This window comes from Schistocerca americana, chromosome X, assembly GCF_021461395.2.
Source record: "Schistocerca americana isolate TAMUIC-IGC-003095 chromosome X, iqSchAmer2.1, whole genome shotgun sequence".
Lineage (NCBI taxonomy): Eukaryota > Metazoa > Arthropoda > Insecta > Orthoptera > Acrididae > Schistocerca > Schistocerca americana.
In genome coordinates, this window is record NC_060130.1 from 111737111 (window position 1) to 111761386 (window position 24276).

The window sequence follows — 24276 nt, forward strand, 5'->3', positions numbered from 1 at the left end:
TCGCGTAATTTTTGTTTGTCTGCAAGGCTTTGGCTATGTCTATATTTGCTGTGAAGTTCCCTTTGCTTCCGCAGCAGTTTCCTAACTCGGTTGTTGTACCACGGTGGCTCTTTTCCATCTCTTACGATCTTGCTTGGTGCATACTCATTTAACGCATATTGTATGATGGTTTTGAACTTTGTCCACTGATCCTCAACACTATCTGTACTTGAGACAAAACTTTTGTGTTGAGCCATCAGCTACTCTGTAATCTGCTTTTTGTCACTTTTGCTAAACAGAAAAATCTTCCTACCTTTTTTTATATTTCTATTTACGGTTGAAATCATCGATGCAGTAACCGCTTTATGATCGCTGATTCCCTGTTCTGCATTAACTGTTCCAAATAGTTCGGGTCTGTTTGTCACCAGAAGGTCTAATATGTTATCACCACGAGTCAGTTCTCTGTTTAACTGATAAAGCACTGTTTTCAGATAAAGCACTTAAAAAAATTTAACTGGGTTCTTTGTCCCTGCCACCTGTTATGAACGTTTGAGTCTCCCAGTCTATATCCGGCAAATTAAAATCTCCACCCAGAACTATAACATGGTGGGGAAATCTACTCAAAATATTATCCAAATTATCCTTCAGGTGCTCAGCCACAACAGCTGCTGAGCCAGGGGGCCTATAGAGACATCCAATTACCATGTCTGAGCCTGCTTTAACCGTGACCTTCACTCAAATTATTTCACATTTCGGATCTCCGTCAATTTCCTTCGATACTATTGCACTTCTTATCGCTATAAACACGCCTCCCCCTTCACTGTCCAGCCTGTCTCTGCGGTATACACTCCAATCTGAGTTTAGGATTTCATTACTGTTTACGTCTTGTTTCAGCCAACTTTCTGTCCCTAGTACTATATGGGTGTTGTGACCGTTTATTAGTGAGAGCAGTTCTGGGACCTTTCTATAGACGCTCCTGTAGTTTACTATTAGCACATTAATATTGTTATTCCCTGTTGCATTTTGCCTACTCCTACTTTGCCGCATCTCAGGAGGTGTCTTGTCGGGCCTAGGGAGGGAATTCTCTAACCTAAAAACCCCACATGTGCACTCCACACGTACTCCACTACCCTTGTAGCCGCTTCAGGCATGTAGTGCATGCCTGACCTATTCAGGGGGATCCTACATTTCTCCACCCGATAGCGGAGGTCGAGAAATTTGCACCGCAGATCTCGGCAGAATCGTCTTAGCCTCTGGTTTAAGCCTTCCACTCGGCTCCAAACCAGAGGACCACGATCGGTTCTGGGAACGATACTAGAAATAGTTAGCTCTGATTCCATTCCGCGAGTGAGGCTTTCCGCCTTCACCAATTCCGCTAACCGCCTGTACGAACTGAGGATGACCTCTGAACCCAGACGGCAGGAGTCATTGGTGCCGACATGAGCAACAATTTGCAGTCGGGTGAACCCAGTGCTCTCTATCGCCGCCGGCAGGGCCTCCTCCACATCTCGGATGAGACGCCCCGGCAAGCAGACAGAGTGAACACTGGCCTTCTTCCCCGACCTTTCCGCTATTTCTCTAAGGGGCTCCATCACCCGCCTAACGTTGGAGCTCCCAATAACTAATAAACCCCTTTCCCCGTGTGCCTGCTCGGATCTTGCTGAAGGAGCGGCCACATGTCCATCCACAGGCAGAGCGGGCGATGCCACACGGCGAGCCTCCACATTGACCCTCCGCCTCGTGCGCCGTGAACGCCGCTGAACCTGCCACTCCCGTTGGGGAGAGGGTGGCCCAACCACGCCCGGCACCCGCGAAGATGTCTCGACAGCAGGGACAGTGGGTGAAGCATGTAACACCTGGGGTGTACCATGCGATGCACCGGACTCCCCACTGCTGCTATACTCCAAGGCAGCAGCCTGAAGACGGCTGACCGCGGCCATCAACACGTTCAACTGTTCGCAAACAGTGGCCAGCTCCTCATGCGTCCGTACACAGCAGTCACACATCCTATCCATCCTAAGAAATCAATTTACTGTAGAAAGTTAATCAACTTTTAAGTAGACTGCTAATTCACTAAAGGCGGCTGACTAAACTGACTAAACTGTGGTTACTAGCCACTTCTTGTAGAAAACAATGAAAATAGCACTACCTGTCTCTGGACTGTATTGAAAACAAACACTAGCACTACTGGCACTATGGTTAACTAAAGGGACTCTCTCTGACTGTATTCAAAACAACCACAAAATCTATGGAACACTATTACTAGCACTCGACAATTAAAGCTTCCTAAAAGCAAAAACACCCGGAAGAAGAAGTGACAAGTAAGAAAAATACAGTTAATACTTAAATTAAGGTAGCTCGCTGTACAGCAGACGTGAAGCGGACGGCAGTTACGACGACATCTCATCATGAAGTCCAAACTGTTACTTCCAAAAGCTAAGATAATATATTTATTTTATATATGTCTATCTGGAGAACTGACATTCTTCCTGAATAATCATCTTGTGATGTTGCAGTGCTTCTTATTTCTGTGCTTGCTAAGAAAATTGGATGAGGAATTCTGCCTTATGCAAGACCCTTTGGAGTTCTGTTTTAGCCAGACATGTTTCAGCATATTCTGTGCTATCTTCAGTGGGTTACTTTATTCCCTTTCTGTAAAATTGTTATTACATATTAACGTTTAGAGAACATTTGGTACAAAATATTTACATTTGTGAATGAAGTGATTGTTGTCAAGTATTATACGTGGTTTTTTTTACAGTTTGCAGTTGAGATATGTGTTACTGGACTGATGTATTGTATGTTTTTTACTACAGTATGTCTGAACTTCTTGTTTTATAGCTTATTTGGAAAAAAGGTTTTATGTATGTGTGGCAGTTATCGACTGCAAGAGTTGGCCGCCTCATCTTTGAGAACGAACGTCTTTGAAAACTGTCGATCTCAGTGTGTTCTGAACTTTGTATTCGAGTGGATGTGTTTGTACTGACATGATCAAAATAAACTTAATTCAGTATAAATGAGCAAATACTTAATGTTGGGTTCGATATTACCATACGTAACATCTCGATCCCCACACTGGTGACCCCGACGCTCACGAACGCCGCTTACGATGCCAGAAATGTGTACTGGAAGATCGCCATGGACAAAGAATGCAGCAACCCTTTGTCGTATTTCTACGTCCATCGACTTCGCATCGCGCCACATTTGGATGCAGTGTAATTAGTGACAGTGTAATTAGTGTGTAAATTACCGACTCTTGTGTGAATCGTGCTGTTTGGTAACTTTCGTCACCACCTCACACAATGACAATGCGACCGAGGCGTGCACGTCATCCGCCGAAACCCGCTCAATGCATCGGTAATTTGACTTCCGGACAGTGCAGTGCTCCTTTGCCAATTAATTTGGACTATTTTGACTTGCTTTTGTGTAATGAATTAACTTTGTGCAATGCTTCGGTATCGGACAATCATGCCAAACAATGGACTGCAACAAACGGGGTCTGTGTTGCAAATCCCAGTTCGCATGAACTCCGAACTATGGCTAAATCGCATGCCTGGTCGAATTCACAGGAACAATTTCATCAAGGACATGCTATCAATCAACAACAATGCACAAATTACATCGACGACAATGCCAGCTGTTTCTCAGTGCAACACTGGACGTGCCACGCCTCTCTCCTAAAAGCACCCGAGCAACACCGACTCTGCTCGACCGCTACCGACAGCGACGTCACGGCCGCCGCCTGCTGGTTCACTTACCTTGACCCAGCCCAAACAAACAGCTGCGCGACATACGAGCCCGCCACGGCTACCGCACCTGCATCTTGTCAACAACTCGCCGACACTACGCACGTTACCGCCCAGCCGTTCACTACTGGATCGCGCCCGCAACTTGTTCACCCACCCCAGAAGATGATATCAGCTGTATCAATGCTTTATACAGCAGTGAACGTGTTCTCACTCCGCCTCTGCCAAGTACTGAGTTTCACATTCGCGATCGCACACACGATCGCTTCTACTCGAACTGTTACATCAATACTGTGCCACCGACCTTGTCTTGTACGCCAGGTTACCCTTTGATAGAGACAGATTCTGATTTCGACCCCATCTTACTCAGTGATACACACCAGACTGCTTCACAAAATATATTTTCACCTGAACAACTGCAACAGCTACGTGAGCAAATTGCGACATACAACTTGTTGGTACAAGATCAGTTACACGTGCTGCAGCCGACACCGACCGAGCAGGACATGCAACGAGATGCTCCTGTCAGTGTTCCGCCTCCGACTGCTGACAATCCTTCACCGTTATTACCAGCTACAACTAATACCCTGATGATCACGCTACATGAATCTGTGTCCCAGATGTCACAACTGTCATCATCACGCCGCCTCAAGAGGAAATTCTACATTACTGATGTGATACAAGCAACTTATTTACGCCGCTTCCACCTTTCCTTGGTAGTTCAATACAATTTGTTTCTGTACCACGGCATAACCAGCCACATTCCAGTGTCACTTGCTTTGCCGCCCTCTTCACTACCTCCGCAATGTACAACCAACACATCTGCCGTTTCTGCTTTGACAAGTGAGCATCTTTCCACTCCGACACATGACCGTGCAGCAGTTTTGTGCGAGCAGCTTGCAGCGTTACGATTCGACCACAGTGCCAACAGCGACAGCACACCCGCAGCTCCAGTTCCTTTGAACTGTGTCGCCTCTCTGCCACGGACCAGTAGTTCATCCACCGGTTCGACTTCTTCACGTTCATATTACGTCTCATCACCTTCCTGCTCCGACCATGGTTTCACCGACCATGTTCGCCTTCCACCACCTCTCGCCGCTGCCATGCCTCATGCACAGGGCTCACGGCCACGCCCCCCAACCTTCAATCACGGCTGTTTCGCACATCAACACACCGACACTGTCAACTTCGCTTGGGACATCCTGCCATCTACCGCTGTAACACACTCACCATCCACTGACTCTGAGGTGACGCTTACGTCGACACCGAAGTCATCTGCTGCCAAGGTCAGTCATGTGCAGCTTGCTGTTTTCTCCCCTGCTGCGACATCAAGCGCCTCTATAACTCCGTCATTACTGTGAGTGTTGCTCATCCGGCATCTCTTACGCAACCTGTTAAGCCACAGCATGCTTGCTCCTTTATGTCATACGGCCAATAACAAACTGTTACAGGACACGTTGCACTTGCCGCGGCACTCGCTGGCAAATACTTTGGCAATACATCGCATCACATCTTCAACGCACTCCGCGCCTTTGATCGGATCAAAACCCTGCTGCGCTGCACGGCCTCGCACGACGATGTTCTTCCCATCGACACGCCGCCACCTTCTGCTTCCACCGTGCCATCAGCAGCATGGCATGGTCAACCTGTGGACGCCTTCCGTGCCTCCTTCCCTCCGCTGGTCGCACCTGTGCTCTGCACTACCAGCAGGGGCTCTGTGGAGGTTATTGACTGCAAGAGTCGACCGCCTCATCTTTGAGAACGAACTTCTTTGAAAACTGTTGATCTCAGTGTGTTCTGAACTCTGTATTCGAGTGGATGTGTTTATACCGACATGATCAAAATAAAGTTAATTCAGTACAAATGAGCGAATACTTAATGTTGGGTTCGATATTACTGTACGTAACATCTCGATCCCCACATATGCAATAGTTTACATACTGTAGATGAAGCTGTTGAATGTTTATGTTGGTAGCTGTTAGTCTGCTACGCAATCTACAACTTGTCATCTGCAAACAGTAAAGCATAATTTTTGTTTTTGTTCATTATGCATTTGAGAATGAAAATGCATATGTATCACATTATTTTGTGTGTTACTTACGGCTATGATGTTGTGGTGTTTGTCTTGTTTGTCTGTGGTGAGGTAACACATTTATTTCTACCACTGTTGCCGTTTTACAGGCATTTTCTGCAATTTTTTGAACTTGCATTGTTTTTGCTGCCATTATGTATTGTTGTGGCTGTGTAGTATTCATTTGTTTGTGAATGTTGTGAAGTGTAGGGAGAGGTAAATTTAGTTCAGGGGGCTGATCATGTGAGATTTTGGTGTGATTGTTATTTATATAGTTCTTCCATTGTGGTAAAGAGGGTTTCTTTGCACAGAGATGCATTTTCATTTAGTACTTTCTTTCCTTGAGATTTTGATTTTTGGACGTGATAGTTTTCTTCTATTGTTAATTTTTGGTATATGCTGTTACTGGTTTTAAGTACCTTTAAGTCAGTTTCAATGTTTGTTGGGTGGTGATTCTGTGCTATGAGGTGATCTGCAAGTGTTGAGTGTAAGCTATTGCTTTTCAGTGCTCTGAGATGTTCTGTGTAGCTGGTTCTGAAATGATATATACAAAACAGACTTGGAAGAAGTACTACCAACACTGACAAATAAAGCCAGTCTGGTCTGTACCAACTAACTTGCAACTGCTGTCAGTCTGTATATATGGGTCAAACATCCAGGGATTTCAGAACCAAGTACACAGAACATCTCAAAGCAATGAAAAGCAATACCTCACACGTGGCATTTGCAGATCACCTGGTAGCACAGAATCGCCACCCAACAAACTCTGAATCTGACCTAAAGATTCATAAAATTAGTAACAACCCATATCAAAAAGTAACAATAGAAGTAAACTATCACATCCAAAAATTAATATCTCATGGATAGAAAGTAGTAAATGAGTATTCATCACTGTTTAATAAATCCCTCTTTGCCACAATTGAAGAACTATGCAAATAACACCCACACCAAAACTTCATGCAATCAGCCCCCAGAACTAAATTTCTCTCTCCCCCATACCGCACAATACTCACTCTAGGTACCTTTCCACAACAACCTCCCTCCCCCCCCCCCAATCTCTCTCTCTCTCTCTCTCTCTCTCTCTCTCTCTCTCTCTCTCTCTATGCCAACAACACTTCAGATCTGCACACCTCACCCAGACAATCATGCCATGAAACAAATGAATACTACACAGCCACAATAACATGTAATGGTGGTGAAAACACTGTGCAAGTTCAAAAAATCTCAGAAATGCCTGTGAAACAACAAAAGTGGTAGAAATCAGTGTATTACCACACCACAAACTAAGGAGACAAACAGCACAAAATCAAAGCCATAAGTAACATGCAAAATAACACGATACATACTCATTTTCATTTGGAAATGCATAATGAACAAAAATAAAAATTACGTTTTGCTGTTTGCAATTCACAAGTCGTAGATTGTGTAGCAGACTTACAGGTACCAACATAAACATAGAACAGCTTCATGTAAGGTACGTAAACTAATGCATACATCCTCCATTTTTCAAAATATGTTATAAAACCAGAACTTTAGACATATTGTAATAAACAACATACAATGTATTAGTCCAGTAATACATATCTCAACTGTGAACTGTAAACAAGCCATGTATAATACTTGACAACAATCACTTCATTCACAAATACAAATATTTTGCGCCAAATGTTCTCTAAACATTAATATGTAATAACAGTTTTTCAGAAAGGGACCAGAGTAATCCACTGAAGATACACAAAAAGTGCTGAAACATGTCTGGGTAAAACAAAACTTCAAGGGTGACTTGCATAAGGTGGAGTTGTCATCCAATTTCTCCTGAAGGTAATTGATGGCCAACAATTCTGCTAATTTGGTATAGCTAGGAAGACAATCCAGTGCTTTGAAAAAATTTCCTTGATATTGTGAATACACATAACATACTCACAACTGACTCCAATTCCGCATCAAACCAGCTTGACATCGATTTGTTGTAGAATCTTAGAATTCTGAGCTCAAACGTAATGAGTTATCTCAGACAGAATGACCTCCTCCATGCCATCCAGCATGGATTCCAAAAGCATTGATCACGTGAAACCCAACTCACATTTTTCTCACATGTCATAATGAAAGCTTTGGATCCAGTTAATCAGGTAGATGCAGCATTTCTTGATTTCCAAAGAGCATTTGACTCAGTATCACATCTACAAGTGTCGAAAGTATAATCATAATGTGTATCAAATGAAATTTGTGACTGGATTGAGGATTTTATAGTAGGGAGGACACAATAGGTTATCTAGAATGGACAATCACAGTCATGTGTAGAAGTAACTTCAAGTGTGCCCCAGGGGAATGTGTTAGAACCCGTGCTGCTCATGTTGTACATTAATGACATTGCAGACAATGTTAATAGATACCTCAGGCTTTTTGCAGATGTTGTGGTTACCTATAATGAAGTACTATGCAAGGTACATGGATAATTAGTCATATCTTGATAAGAATTCAAAATGGTACAAAGATTGGTAACTTGATTTAAATGTTCAGAAATGTAAAATTATGTGCTTCACAAAATGAAAAGAGAGATAGCATTCTATGAATGTAATATCAGTGAATTGCAGTTGGAGTTGGCCAACTTATACAAATAGCTGGGTGTAACATTTCATAGGGATGTGAAATGAAATGATGACATAGACTCAGCCATGGGTCAGACAGGTGGTAGACTTTGGTTTATTGGTAGAACTCTGGGGAAATGCAATCAGTCTACAATGGAGACTGCTTACAAAGCACTCATGTGACCCATTCTAGAATATCACTCAAGTATGTTTGACCCTCACTAAACAGGACTAACAGGGGATATTGAATGTATATGGAGAAGGGCAACACAAATGGTCACAGGTTTGTTTGACCCATGGGAGAGTGTCACAGAGATGCTGAAGAAACTGAACTGGCAGACTCTTGAAGATAGAGTATCCAGAGAGAGCCTGCTTACAAAGTTTCAAGAACAAGCTTTATTTATGGTTCTAGGACTATACAACAAACCTCTGTTCTCGCTCACATAGGGATCATGAGGACAAGATTAGATTAATACAGTACGCACAGAGCATTTAAACAGTCATTCTTCCTGCACTTCATATGTGGATGGAACAGGAAGAAATCCTAATAACTGGTGCAGTGGACCATACCCTCTGTCATGCACTTCACAGTTATTTGCAGAGTATAGATGTAGGTGTAGATGTAGATGTTTGATCACTTTTTTACCTTGGGTGGTAGTTGGACGTTTCTGTCAAAGTATGTACAAAAAAGTGATTATAAGTAATGCCATTTTCTGTACCACACTCAGTGTTCCATTCTCAAACTGCAGTAAGGACTTCACTTTCCCTAGAGATTTTTCACTTACATGTCTAACCTCCCTCAGCTCATGCAGACTTTGTTTGTCTTTCATACTTAGTATTTCATTTGCTTGACAAAAGGTATCAAGAGAGGTGAGAGTGGTCTATACAACTACACTCCTGGAAATTGAAATAAGAACACCGTGAATTCATTGTCCCAGGAAGGGGAAACTTTATTGCCACATTCCTGGGGTCAGATACATCACATGATCACACTGACAGAACCACAGGCACATAGACACAGGCAACAGAGCATGCACAATGTCGGCACTAGTACAGTGTATATCCACCTTTCGCAGCAATGCAGGCTGCTATTCGCCCATGGAGACGATCGTAGAGATGCTGGATGTAGTCCTGTGGAGCGGCTTGCCATGCCATTTCCACTTGGCGCCTCAGTTGGACCAGCGTTCGTGCTGGACGTGCAGACCGCATGAGACGACGCTTCATCCAGTCCCAAACATGCTCAATGGGGGACAGATCCGGAGATCAGGGTAGTTGACTTACACCTTCTAGAGCACGTTGGGTGGCACGGGATACATGCGGACGTGCATTGTCCTGTTGGAACAGCAAGTTCCCTTGCCGGTCTAGGAATGGTAGAACGATGGGTTCGATGACGGTTTGGATGTACCGTGCACTATTCAGTGTCCCCTCGACGATCACCAGTGGTGTACGGCCAGTGTAGGAGATCGCTCCCCACACCATGATGCCGGGTGTTGGCCCTGTGTGCCTCGGTCGTATGCAGTCCTGATTGTGGCGCTCACCTGCACGGCGCCAAACACGCATACGACCATCATTGGCACCAAGGCAGAAGCGACTCTCATCGCTGAAGACGACACGTCTCCATTCGTCCCTCCATTCACGCCTGTCGCGACACCACTGGAGGCGGGCTGCACGATGTTGGGGCGTGAGCGGAAGACGGCCTAACGGTGTGCGGGACCGTAGCCCAGCTTCATGGAGGCGGTTGCGAATGGTCCTCACCGATACCCCAGGAGCAGCAGTGTCCCTAATTTGCTGGGAAGTGGCGGTGCGGTCCCCTACGGCACTGCGTAGGATCCTACGGTCTTGGCGTGCATCCGTGCGTCGCTGCGGTCCGGTCCCAGGTCGACGGGCACGTGCACCTTCCGCTGACCACTGGCGACAACATCGATGTACTGTGGAGACCTCACGCCCCACGTGTTGAGCAATTCGGCGGTACGTCCACCCGGCCTCCCGCATGCCCACTATACGCCCTCGCTCAAAGTCCGTCAACTGCACATACGGTTCACGTCCATGCTGTCGCGGCATGCTACCAGTGTTAAAGACTGCAACAGAGCTCCGTATGCCACGGCAAACTGGCTGACACTGACGGCGGCGGTGCACAAATGCTGCGCAGCTAGAGCCATTCGACGGCCAACACCGCGGTTCCTGGTGTGTCCGCTGTGCCGTGCGTGTGATCATTGCTTGTACAGCCCTCTCACAGTGTCCGGAGCAAGTATGGTGGGTCTGACACACCGGTGTCAATGTGTTCTTTTTTCCATTTCCAGGAGTGTATAAGAGTCTTTTAGTTCGTACAAGTAGCCCATTAATTCTGCCTGACAAATTATAGCTGCAGTTAATATCATTTAACTGTTCCTAATCTTTAGTGTGTTTGAAGGAGTTATCATCAGCTAACACAGTTTTGTTCTCTTATATTGTGTGCTTGCAGTGTGAATATTTTTTCCATATTTTTTAAAGAAATCACCAATTTTACTACTAGGTCATCTGCATAGCTCTTTAGCAGTCCAGTGGAATTCTGTGTGTCACTAGATATACCGACATGACATTTCTACTCTAAGGTCTGCCATGAAATTCAGTTTCATACACACTTTAGATTCTAATTCAGATGTGCACCACCCTTGTTGTTTGATTAGTTTATGTCTATCCTATGATTTGCCTGTGAGATGTCTCTTAAGCACATGAAATAAATATTTGAATGCATCACTTTGGATGCAGGGTGGTGACTCTTATGGAAAACCTGGAAGTCTCAGGGAATTACATTTTACCTGGAAATCTCAGGGCATTTCATAAAATATGAGGAAGTTCTGTGTTTTTAACCTAGCATTGGAATTTGAATTTATTGAGTTTTATAAATCACAAATTTTAAAATACTTAACATTTCAAAGTAAGTTAATTACATGAATATTATTCCAAATAAATTATCAGTGTTTAAAAACTGCAATGTTTCCAGACAATAGGAAAGAGACAAGTCAATAATGTGAGATACTCCCCTTCCCCTCCCTCTCATTGTTTATTATGAGGAACTTCTTATGCCATCTTGCTCCTCATACCTGGAATTCTCAAGGATTTTCTTTTTCTTTTTTCCAAGTTTGGGTAGCCACCTTCATAATGGACCGATGTTTTTGTATCTGGAGTCGTAAGTAAATGGTTATAATATGCAATCATTTGCTCAACTACGCTCATCCTATGGTCTCAAGTATTTATACTAATAATAATTGTGTTAAGGCAGACAGTGCAAATTTGTGTATCAAATCCATGAAATACCATTATTTAATAATTTTTCAGCTATATTCACATTATAATTTGTGACTCCAAACATATTAGACAATAGGGGCAGTATTACATCTCAGAAAGGAAGTCCAGTTTTGGAGGGGTACAGTGAAATGAAGGGAATAATGCTCACTGCATCTGTAGCTTTCAATAAGCTACATGTAACCCTTGGGTTATTCCAGTAGTGAGCACTTCAAAGAGCATAAGGAGTGTTGGCTGATTACAATGTAGTGAATGTGGGTTACCCAACCTAGAGGCTAGTCAGTGCCACGAGCCCTCTAAACTATCAGTGATGGCAGATTCAGGAGCTGGGTGGGAACTGAGTTTCCTGATTTATGTTAATGTCGATGCATTCATTTCACAACTGAGGAAAAAGTGGCAACATAACATTTTCCTGTGTAAAGGTTGATACTGTTGCTTGCATTTCATGTTGCTTTCCTTTAGGTGACGATGTCGTCAAATATAACCTTCCCTATGCCTGTCTCTTCTTTTGAGTTCTTTTATTTTGTGAATACTGCAATGTCTACTGGTAGTTGACACTTCTAGCAGTATAATTGATAACATGGGGATTCCATCTTCCAGTTTTGATAGTGGTTTTTTTTTTGTGTCATCCCTGTCTATTCATGAGAGTGATCTCACTGCCACTGCGAGGTTCCTTTGGATGTTGCCTGCAAGTTTCTCTTCTTGTGGCATGGACATCATTCATGCTATGAATGATGGATATGACTCAAAAATCAAAACCTCAAATTACCATTCAGAAATGGTCACTAAATTTTTTTAAAAATACAAAGAGACATATATTATTCCAGGATTACCTTTTAGTAGTATAGTCATTTTTGGCAGAAGTAGGAGGAGAATATATCACCTTCCACTTGTTCATTAAAAAGTGAAATACAGCAGTGGCTCCTCAGTTATCACATACATCATGAACCAAGTCTAAAGAAATCAGAACTTTTGTCACCTAGGCTGGAGGAAAAAAAAAAAAAATAATGATATTAACACTTCAAGTGTTCTTCATAGTCTCTCCACACTTGAATACAATGCACAATGCACAGCACATTGATACAACCATTTGAAAGTGACAAACTGTCAGAAAAGTCCTTCTTTGGGGTGTTGTTCAACTTGTCCATCAAACTGGCGTGAATGTTAGGTATTTCATCAAAGTGTTGACTCTTAATATGAATTTTTACCTTTGAGGAACAAAAAAGAAGAAAAAGGGGTCACTCTTTGCCAAATCTGGTGAATATGGAGGGTGGATGAGAACTGGCACTTGTATTTTCTAGAAACTGCACTAAGCTGCAGCTGCGTGAGTGTGTGCATTGTTTTGCAGGAAGGAGAGATCCCTTCCCTTCCATTGTTGCTGATTAGTCCTCTGAATCCTCTTGCACAACCAATTTATGACACCCAAATAATACTAGAAATTTACAGTGGTGACAGTGAGAACAGATTCCGTGTGAATAATGCCATGAGCATCAGAGAAGACAATGAGCATATCTTCGTTTTCGATCTTGTCATTCACACATTCTTCAGTCTTGACTAACTAGCAGAGACCCTTACTGCACTTTGTCATTTTGTAGTAGGTTCATATTGATAACATAAAGACTCATCACCCATGATGATTTTTTCCAGAAAGGAAGTGTCCACATTTTTAATTTGACTTAAGTTGTGTAAGGCATCCATAAGTTTGTACTGTTCTCGGGTCTCCAGCAGGGTGCAGTCATCTTCAAACCACAATATTTTGACAGCGTTCCTTGCCGTCATCTTCAGGCAATACCTGCAGACTGAGCATCTCTGCTGAATCTCCTCCCCTTTATACACTGATCGCTCCGAACCTCTTCCCCCATGTCATGCCGCATGCAGCGCTGCATGGAGTGGTGGTGGGGAGGGGCGGGCTGTTGGCTGCGAACTGTGGACCATCAGATGTCCTGAGGCCTTCGTCGAGTGTTGAAATTGCTTTTGGGCGGTGCTGTGCTTTTAGTTGGCTGAGTGCTGGGTCCCAGGCTTTGCAGAGGTTGAACTCAGCGTCTCTGTTGAACAGCCCATCAGCTACACATATTTCAATTGCCTCCTTCAGAACACAGTCCAAAAAAGATGAGGCCTGCTGTAAAACTTCCGTTTTCGCCTACTCCATAGTATCTCCAGTATCCACGTAATGTTCCGCAACCACAGATTTTGTAGGCCTCTTCAGTTCAGTGTGCCTTCTGTGTTCCTGGCACCTTTCTTCGATTGTCTGTACAGTTTGCCTGATGTACGCCTTACCGCATTTACACGGAATACGGTAAACACCCGGTTTGCGGAGCCCCAGGTCATCTTTTACTCTACCTAGCAGGGTACAGCTTCTTGAGTCTCTGGTTCATCTCCTCCCGAGAGACGAGGAGGTACACAGGGCATGCGCAATATCGGATGAGGAAAGCCTACAAGGAAAATTTAACCACCTTAAGGACATTTTCAAGAACAATGGATATAACGAGAGTCAAATTTGACATGCTTTCAGGCAGACTGCACAAGCCCAGCAGAGAGAGAACGAAGAGGACGGGAAGACAATGGCATACCTGCCTTACGCTGGCAAAGTATCCAATAAAATCGGCAGAATTCTGGCTCGGTGTAACATCAAATGTGTCTTCCGCCCACCTCCAAAAATGCGGCCCTGCTAGGTACAGTAAAAGATGACGTGGGGCTCCGCAAACCGGGTGTTTACCATATTCCGTGTAAATGCTGTAAGGCATACATCGGGCAAACTGTACGAACAATCGAAGAAAGGTGCCAGGAACACAGAAGGCACACTGAACTGATGCAGCCTACAAAATCTGCGGTTGCGGAACATTACATGGATACTGAAGATACTATGGAGTATGCAAAAATGGAAGTTTTATGGCAGGCCTCATCTTTTTTGGACTGTGTTCTGAAGGAGGCGATTGAAATACGTGTAGCTGATGGGCTATTCAACAGAGATGCTGAGTTCAACCTCAGCAAAGCCTGGGACCCAGCACTCAGCCAACTAAAAGCACAGCACCGACCAAAAGTGATTTCCACACCCGACTGAGGCCACAGGACATCTGATGGTCCACAGTTTGCAGCCAACAGCCCACCCGTCCCCACCACCACTCCACGCAGCGCCACGTGCGGCATAACACGGGGGAAGGGGTGGGGAGCAACCAGAGTATAAAGGGGAGGAGATTCAGCGGAGATGGTCAGTCTGCAGGTATCACCTGAAGATGACAGCAAGGAACGCTGTTGAAATATCGTGATTTGAAAACGACTGCATCCGGCTGGAGACCAGAGAACAGTACAAACATCCATAAGATGTTGTTTTTGTTTGGGAGTTGAGGTATGAAGGATAATCTTTGTACACACTTTTCTCTTCTTCAAAACATCCTGGAGACTGTCTTGAACACTTGATTTAGAGGTGTTCAGTTCTTCAGCAATAGCTCTGTATGGCTGATTATCAAGAGATTATGAATTTTCTCAGTGTTTCTGTCAGATGAACTTGAAGTGGGATGGTCTGATGTAGACACACAATGACCACATGTCCGCTACTTTAACAATGCCTGCTCACAACTTACTGGTCGAATGCACATCTGTTGCTTATGGTTGTTAGTTCAAGCTGGCACCGTAGTTACTGCACTGATGTTGCTTACACAGCAGGAATAACACCAGCCTGGAAATTGGGGTAGATGGTGAATATGAGAAGTGAACCCAGAATGTAACCCTTGTCATCACCTGCACAACACTAAAACATTGATGGCCACTTTTGTGTGAAAATACTTGTCACACACTATCATTTTACTAATATGTATTCACAGAGTAATCTGCATGAACCTGTGTTTTGTATAAATAAACTCACTGGCACCACTTGGGGATCACAGCCTAAAATGTTCCATGCATCTGCCCTGGCCCTATGGTATGCTTCTCTGGAGCAATATATACAGCACCAGTCTGGTGCAACTCCTCACAGGCTAAACAGGTAGATACAGCATTGAATGAGACTGGATGTACCATGACTGGTTCCCTATGATCAATTCCTGTCACCAAAGTCCATCAAATTATGGGTATAGCGTCACCTGACATCCACAGAAATTGAGAAAAAGTAGCAGGAAACTGATCCCAGGCATCCCTTGTTCAGACCTGAAGCACAAAGACCTAGGCTGAGTTCAAGAAGGAGCTTCATTTACACAACAGTGGCAATTCTGTCAGCACCTGGAACTCATAAAACAGAGCTATGGCAAGATTCATTAAGTGAAAGGGATAAGAAAAACATCAAAGAGGAACCTGCCATGGGCTTTCATCTGCATGTGACATGGAAGACTCTAAACTAACTGAAGACAGGAGTGTCAAGATGCAAGGCAAACCTCAGGAAGTGGGGCTACACCACTGAGGATGAATTATGTGAGTGTGACAACCTAAAGGACACAAAACATCTCCTGGTCTGCAGAAACCTGCCCGATCCTTGCACCACAGAAGATCTTTATACAGAAAGTGATAAGGCCACCAAAACCACAGAATTCTGGAACTTGCATTCCATTTAATAGAAAACCATACATGTCTTGCTGTATTATGTTATTACTTTCAGTATCTTGTATTACTGTACTGTACTTTTATTTATCATGTTGCATTTTAAATTTTGCCTGTCTAAGTCCAGAGCATGTAAAATAAATAAATAAACTGGCCACTTTAACTCTGGTACTTCATCCTGTTCATTCTATTTGTAAAAATCTAACTTAGTATACCCATTTTGCAACCATGTCCTTGCATTCAGACATAAAGTCTTGTTTATTCTGTTACTGTTTAAAGCCAAATCCTATGGACAGAACTGTTTTCTCAGAGTTTCCGTGTTAGCTGTAAAATCCAGTCATATGAGTCAAAATATTTTAAGTTTGCACAAAGCTGGCATTTCCTTGTATTGTTCATAATATTGCAGAAATTGCCATTTAATATCTCATTTATTCATATCATCAATGAAATATTGGTTGCCTGCTCTTTGATTCTTCTTCTTTGGGATAGGTACTTAAATTCCACTCAACACAGTTTTGTGTCACCTCATTTTGTAATTTGCATACCATAGACCTACTCATTGTATATAATTTTGCTTGACATTCTATCACCTCCTTCACTGGTACTGTTACTCCTTTGCCCATCTCATCATCATTATTAAATTTAATGTTGCCCATGAAAACATTTTGCACTGCCCCTTTCTATGCTTGCACTCAGAGATAACAATGTGCACTATTTTGAATTGGAAAATGGCTGTACCAAGTTATGGGTACAAGTTAGTTCCTGCCACAGCCAGGTCTGCAGTTCACTCTGTTAATTAACACAGAGAAAAAGTTTCACATCAGTCATTCTCCTTATTGAAAGGTATTGATTGCTGTAGACAGAAACTTACGAGAATCTGGGTCAGTCAAACCACTAGAATTGGTCAAGGTTCTCAACAAATAATTAATTGTCAAGTAGTGTTTGAGAAGATGATGTCATATTTTGTGGGAGAAAATTCATTAATAAGCACTTATCAACTTACCTGTAAATGCATAATTTGAAGAATATATTGTGAAGCATACAGATGGAGCAGCAGTTATACCCCTATCACAATCAGTGTTTGCAGATAATGGTGCCAAATGATTCTGAACTCAGAATTCAGTTCTATCAATAGATTCTCCACTGCAGTTCTGAAGGGTTGAACTTATTCCCAGGTAAGAGTGATAAATAGCCATTTGACACACTTGTCTCAGATCACTTACCAACCTGTCCACTGGAATTGTATAAGATCAACTAATAGGACCTTATTTCTGGGCCATCTCATTTGATTGGTGCATGTTATGCAACCATACTCAAGTACTGGGCAGATGTATATTTTACAGGTGTCTATCATCATCATGTGATTGATTCCATGGGCATATGATGATCTTTAGCAAGGTTGATTTTCTTCTAGCATTTGCTTTGATGTCACATGAGACACACAGTATATTTATCATACCTTAGCTGCTCCTGATACTTTGCTGGAGGTATCCATAGAACTACTTCCCACAGTGATGTTGCTATCTGTCAGTCTGTCAATCACCTTTTCAGTCATGGATGATAAGGATGACTGTATGCTTGAACCCATACAACTTGATGTATTTTCAGTTTCCTCATCACTCAAGGCATCACAGTTGTTGGAGACCATACTTCTTGTTTTCTGCAAGAGGATTCCAGTTCAACAGGCCAGTGAACTATCCCCCTTTCATATTAGTATTCATGAGCATCTGAAGAACTGACACCCTCATCATTGTATTTAAAAGGATGATCTCATCCTACAGCCAGGACTCAAGGGTGCCTACACCAAGCAGCAAGGGGGAATGCAGTTGCCCCCCCTCCCCCACCTCCTATTAAAAGGAAAATATATATGTAGTCAGGTATTTTTCTTTCAAGAAAATGTTTTAAAAGTCAGTGTTATGTAGGTTTTTAACTGTGACATAGCTGGAAGTTTTTTTATGGCTACTTACAAGTAGCCATTCATTTTCCAAAATATTAGAATTACTTCATACCTACAGATCTAGCCCTATTCCCTTACAAACTATCATGCCCTTGCCAGCATTATCACCACATGTCACTCAAATTGACTTTTTTTCTTGCTGAAATTATGTGGTGTTGTTGGTGTATGAAACTATAGTGGAAACTGAAGAGGAACTTATTGGTAGTGGTCTTAGCTTCCTGTCACATTGTAGAAGAGACAACAGAAATATCTGGGAGAGAGTGGCAAAATTTTGTGTATCCTTAATGCATTGAGACTGACAGTCACCACTTTACTATGACCTTAAGTTGTTTTAATAAAGTGCAAGTTGTGTATGTCAGTAAAAAGTTAAATGTCCATTTCCAACCGTTAGTAGCTTCCAGAATGAATTCTCACTCTGCAGCAGACTATGTGTTATTGCAGAGAATTTCTTTGAGGTTTGGAAGGTAAGAGATGAAGATCTGGTGGAAATAAAGCTGTGAGAGTGGATCATCAGTCATGATTGAATGGCTCAGTCATTAGAGCAGTTGCCCATGAAAGGCAAAGGTCCAAGGTTTGAGTCCCAACCTGGCACAAAATTTTAATCTGCCAGGAAGTTTTGCATTTGAAACTTTCTTTCAATGTTTTTGATTTATGGCTTTCTACCATACATGTAACTTACTCTTTAATGATTTGAAACATACTGTTATGTATGCTGAAGGACATTAAACACTGTGTATAATCACTTCCAAGCGTAAAATTATACGAGAGACCATTTGTGATGGCAAAAATATCCATATGCCCAAATTACAGAATCTAGATAGGACACATTTATAGTATCTTGAAGGTTAATTTGCCATATCATGAAACTGTAACTTTGGTATTTTCCTGTAACAGTGATGCATGTTGGAAGGAACTGGCTGGAGAGAACTGGATCAGTCATAAATATGAAAAGGACCTTGATGAGAAATGCCAATGCAGTATGATTGACATCTCATTTGGAGGGTTGTGGTGTACTGTAGAAGTTCATTTGAAGTGTTGCCACATCTTTAGAGTTATTGCATATAACCAACTTCAGACATGAAAGAGTTACATGCCATTGTCTGTTACAATTTACAAATATAGAATTGACTTAACCTTTCAGTTGATAGCTGAACAAGGTCTCATGCACAGTCTTCTGCAGTGTGCAGAGTGGGTATGACATAAAATCCATGAACATTAAAGACAAAATTGGTGTGCAGTTTTAGATATTTTTTGTATGAATCAGATCTTTGAAGAAACTGGTATAGTTTTCAAAGTGGTGTATGTAAAGCTGAGACAGCATGCTGGAGCATTTTTGTGAGCTGTAATGGTTATATAAATAGTTGGAATGTTTTCAGACAGATCTGAAAGTGATGCAACTTAAGAAAAGAGTGCTCTCAACAAAGTGAAAACACCATAGAACCCATAATCAGTCACACAATGGTTGCAGAAAACTTTTGTTTTGCATAGAAAAATCCAGTAAAATGGATAAATATTAAACAGATAAGGAATTAAAATACTGTTGCATGGAACTGTCTATTCAAAGCATTTCCCAATGCTGCACCAGACACTAGCAGCACATCGACTTCAAATGCACAGAGAAATAAGTCGTGACAACACTTAAGAAAACGCAAAGTATCTTTTCTAAGCAGTGACAGACTCAAAGCAATGCTTCAAATTATAAAGACTGATCCATTAAGGACGCCTTGTAAATTATAATACATATAAAAACTTTGAGAGATATATAGAATGTGCTCATAGCAGTAGGTAGAAGATATTTGAAACAGAAAAGTAATCTCGATTACTTTGTTATGAGAAGTGCAGCAGTGCTTGTGATGCATCACCATCAGTACTGCTGAAGTCTCTGGTAATGTGATGCCAAAACAGTACGCACATGTGTGGATTACTATCACGTCTGTGACAGTCAGTTGCTTTCCTTGCAGATGATGTTGTTGGAAACTTTAATGTTTATCATAGGTTGATGCAATAAGATCACTAAAAATGTTTGGTACAAAGATAATGTTGTTTTGAAATTTCAGTTGCCTGCAGCTCATCGCCAAAATATTGAAACCCTTACCCTACGACTACTGGTACAGTACTTCAACAACACTGTCTCCAAACAATTTTTGAGTTTGCTGTCATCATGCTTAAGTCATTGAATGTCACTAATCAACAATATCTAGGAAGTTTCAACCTTCAACTGCTTCTTTTTCAGGGGAAAGATAAACAGACATCTGAGGTACTACATTGCATGTCAGGTTCAGTTTCATTGATGATAGCATCATTGTGATCTGGACCAAGAGTCAAGATATTCTATGCTCTACAGCCTTATCACATTCTCTTCTATTAACGTCACCCAATCAGTCCTCCTCAGTCCAGTGTGCCACCTTCTTGGATGTTGACATCTACATGCTTGAATGACACAATAAAAATTATCAGTCTATATCAAGTCAACCAAGTCCACACTATATCCACATTTGCTTCCAACCCCTTAACCACTCACATGAACTAGTTGCAAAGGAGCACTCTACCCCATCTCTCCCATTAACCAGCATCACACAGGAATAACAAAACTGGAACACATCCTGTGCCATGGCTTTGCTTTGCTTGGAAATGAGGAACATCCTATCTACAATTCATTCTACATCTCCCAAATTGATATTCTGCTGCTTACCCAATCTATGAACTATCCTGGTCCATCTGTGTGCCACACCTATGTCCAACCTGTTGCTAGATTAACCATATCTGTGTGGAAGACCCTGGTGGAAGGCTTGTCCCAGGCACCACCCAGCACATCCTCCTCCACTCATCACAGGTATATCCTACCCCATCAGAAGCAGGACAGTGTTTGAAAGCAATCATGTCATATACCAGTTCTTCTGTAACTTCTGATGGTTTTTGTGTGGACATGGCCACCATCTTATTGTTCACCTGAATGAGTGGTCACCTCTGAACTGTGGTCAAGAGCAGAGTTGACTGCCCAGTGGCAGATTACTGTTGAGCACAACATGCTTGACTTCAGTGGTTGTTTCACAAGTTGTGCCATTTGGATCTTCCCTCTTGTTGTGCATTTGAATAAAATGAGTATGTCATTGTAAAAATAATCATGCCACGGACTAAAGTAGGACTCAAATTGTAATTGTTACAACAGTAGAACAAACGAAATGTCTGTGTTGTTTACTCCATTAACAGGCAAATGGCTGCTACTTTCCCCACACAGCGTAGATACATATCAACACAAATATGAAGATATTGTGTGAAAAGAAATTCTCTTTAGCAATGCATTACACTATTCATTTTTATTTGTGGTTCCATGCCACTGAAAATTTCTTAAAGCAATTTATCATTTTGATAAGGCCATTCGTTTTGTTTTGAAATAAACACTATTTCAGTATGTAGTAATTCGCTAATTTCACCCCAGTGGGTAATATCAAACATCTGTAGCTTCATAATGCCCAACTGGATGATATTAGCTAATAGTTAAATAATGAAATAAAGTGCATATTAAGAAAAGAACAGTATACATAGGAAAATGACTTCTTTTAAGATACCACAATATCATAACTCTAAAAACATTTCTTAGCAACATATTGGAAACACTTTTTTATTAATAGTACTGCTTATTAACTCAAACAACTTTTCTTTTGTATTTCACTTTTTTAAGTTGTGGCAGCATTGTGTTGAGTAACATAGCAGTCCTGATAGCACAGAAATTTTCCTCTTTCTTTCCAGCCAGCTTTAACAAAGAAATATCTGTAATAATGTACATAATATGGTTATTTATTTGTTATCACTGTCTGGAAATACAGAGAAAAATTTATAGCTTCTCATTTGACTTTATGAGGCTGTCTGAGCCCCATTCCAGACTTGTGTGAGGTAGTCACTGAGAACATAACTCAAGAACTTTGCATCAGTAGCCAGAAATGATAACCATTCTGCTATAGGGGCAATTAGTTGTGTGGTGGTGATTCAGCAGCTGGAGAAGTTGAACCAAATGATTTAAATATATGTTTAAAATGACACACAAGATGTATAATTATTGTAACAACAACAATATTTTTATTTATTATGAAAAAGGGAGTAATCTTTGGTTAATACACTAAATTTTAGAATGTAATTTCGTTCAGACACTGTAGTGTCGTTGTAAATACATTAAGTATACTTGATCATGCATTCCACTCATCTTTACAAACATAAAGAAAAAATGTATAAAAATCACATAATTTTAAAAAACTGAACTAACTTATAAATGAATGTGTGTAACATTTTGGTTGAGAAATAATGCTAACTAAAAGGGCGACATTTTATTTGCTGCAGTGATCATTTTGATAATACCCTCTGTTACATTTTAGCAAACATTTTATCAACTTGATATGTCTACAGATATTAATATGTTAATTATTATTTTATAATTATGAGCACACAGAGAAAGATTATCTCCAATTTTAGACTGACATATAAAGTCTGTGAACAAATCATTATCTGTTACTTAGAAACAATGATTTGAGGCAAGTCTCACATTGTTGAGGTTTTAAATTTTGTTGATTGCTTATTCCAGGTCATTGTAAATGTTCGCAAAGTGTTATCAGTGGCTAATGTCTGAACGACTAATGGCATGCATTTAAATACACATTACTTCAGTCAACTAATTGTTGGCTGCGATAGGCATATTCTTAGCATAGTGTATGGTGTATAGTCTAGATGTTATACATCTTTTGTTCTGTTTTAGACAATGAAAGTGTTGTAGTGTGCTACTTTTGTAAGCCTCAAAAAAATATTTCACATATTTTCTTAGTTTGTGCCTGAATTATTGTGGCCCACAAAATTGTTGAGAGGTAATTTGGGATATAACTTTGCAAGTTTCAGTGAAATAAAATATGTGCTAAAATGTAGCATAAAAATAAAAATTACTGATGCATCTATACTCTTATAATTAAAAATGATGAAGGGGCTCAAGTATAAATGAGAATTTCATGTAATTTTTTCACATCAGTCAACATATGTCATAGTTTGAGGAATGCCATGTCACATCACCCATACCTCTTAAGTCATTCATCATCACATTGTCCATGCATGAAGGACGCATCACTTTCTGTCATTTTCAAAATACTTAAATACTTTTTTTAGGCATGGATTTCTGTCACAACCAAATGTGTATGGTCGGGCAAGACCATTTTTTGGCCAGAAAATTTCTACAAATGTGAACTTAATGCTCACATAAAATAAATGGAGAAATAGGTAAATTTAGTATGTGGCTTGTATTGTCACCTGCCTTTGCTACCTTACCAGTTTAGAAATATGAATGTTGAAAAATTATTTTCACCTACATATGAAATGCTGAAAACTATTTCAGATTCTCATTTTAAAACCTAAATATTTTGTTAAAGAGGTGATGTGAGAAAGGGATGGAAGAACAAATACAGAATCACTCTCCCAGTCCCTCATATTTTCTTTGTGCTATAGTTGATCAATTACTGATTCATGTATTAAAGTTCCATAATACTGCAATCCAAAAGAGAGAATGGGAGGGAAGAATGCAAGTTAATGTTCACCAACTAATATTTGGAGTATCACTATCCTCATTTTAGGTAGATATTGGGACAAATCGAAGAGCAGCAAGCAATATGTTGTCGTTACGTAACAACCCTCATTTATATTTGAACCTCTCACACATTAAACTCAGCAAAAATGTTACAATTTTATTAATCTCTTTTAATAAGAGTTCTTACATGATTTTAGTCTGAACATGCTAATTAGTCACAAATATTATAATACTGCAGTATAAAATTTTATGGCAAGGAATATTGAAATCAAGGTACACTTATCAGCACATGAAATTGTTTTTAATGAATTTCATGATTTATTGAGAAAGTACCCTGCAAAATGAAATGCTTTGGACATAAAAATTTCTCAGAAAAATTATTGAAACTTAAGCAGGAATATTAATTCATGGGGAGTAGTTAAATCTTTCTTATTTGTATGACAGGTTATTGAAAGATTTCAGTTCTAAGCTACCAAGTAAAGACCAGAAAACACCTAGATTGAGTTGTTTAGCACACAAAGAACTGGAGAAATATGGACTAATAATAAACTTATGAAGCA

At 41.1% G+C, this 24276-nt stretch overlaps 1 protein-coding gene across 1 annotated transcript in view; it reads left to right on the plus strand.

Annotated features, from left to right (window-relative positions):
- The window catches only part of LOC124554938 (DNA-directed RNA polymerase III subunit RPC10), a 50078-nt gene extending 44544 nt beyond the window's left edge, over positions 1-5534 (plus strand). The window contains exon 3 of the mRNA XM_047128635.1: positions 5177-5534. Coding sequence (XP_046984591.1) covers positions 5177-5500 — 324 coding nt within the window. The 3' untranslated portion in view covers positions 5501-5534. The remainder of the gene's footprint in view (positions 1-5176) is intronic.
- The last annotated feature ends 18742 nt before the right edge of the window (positions 5535-24276 follow it).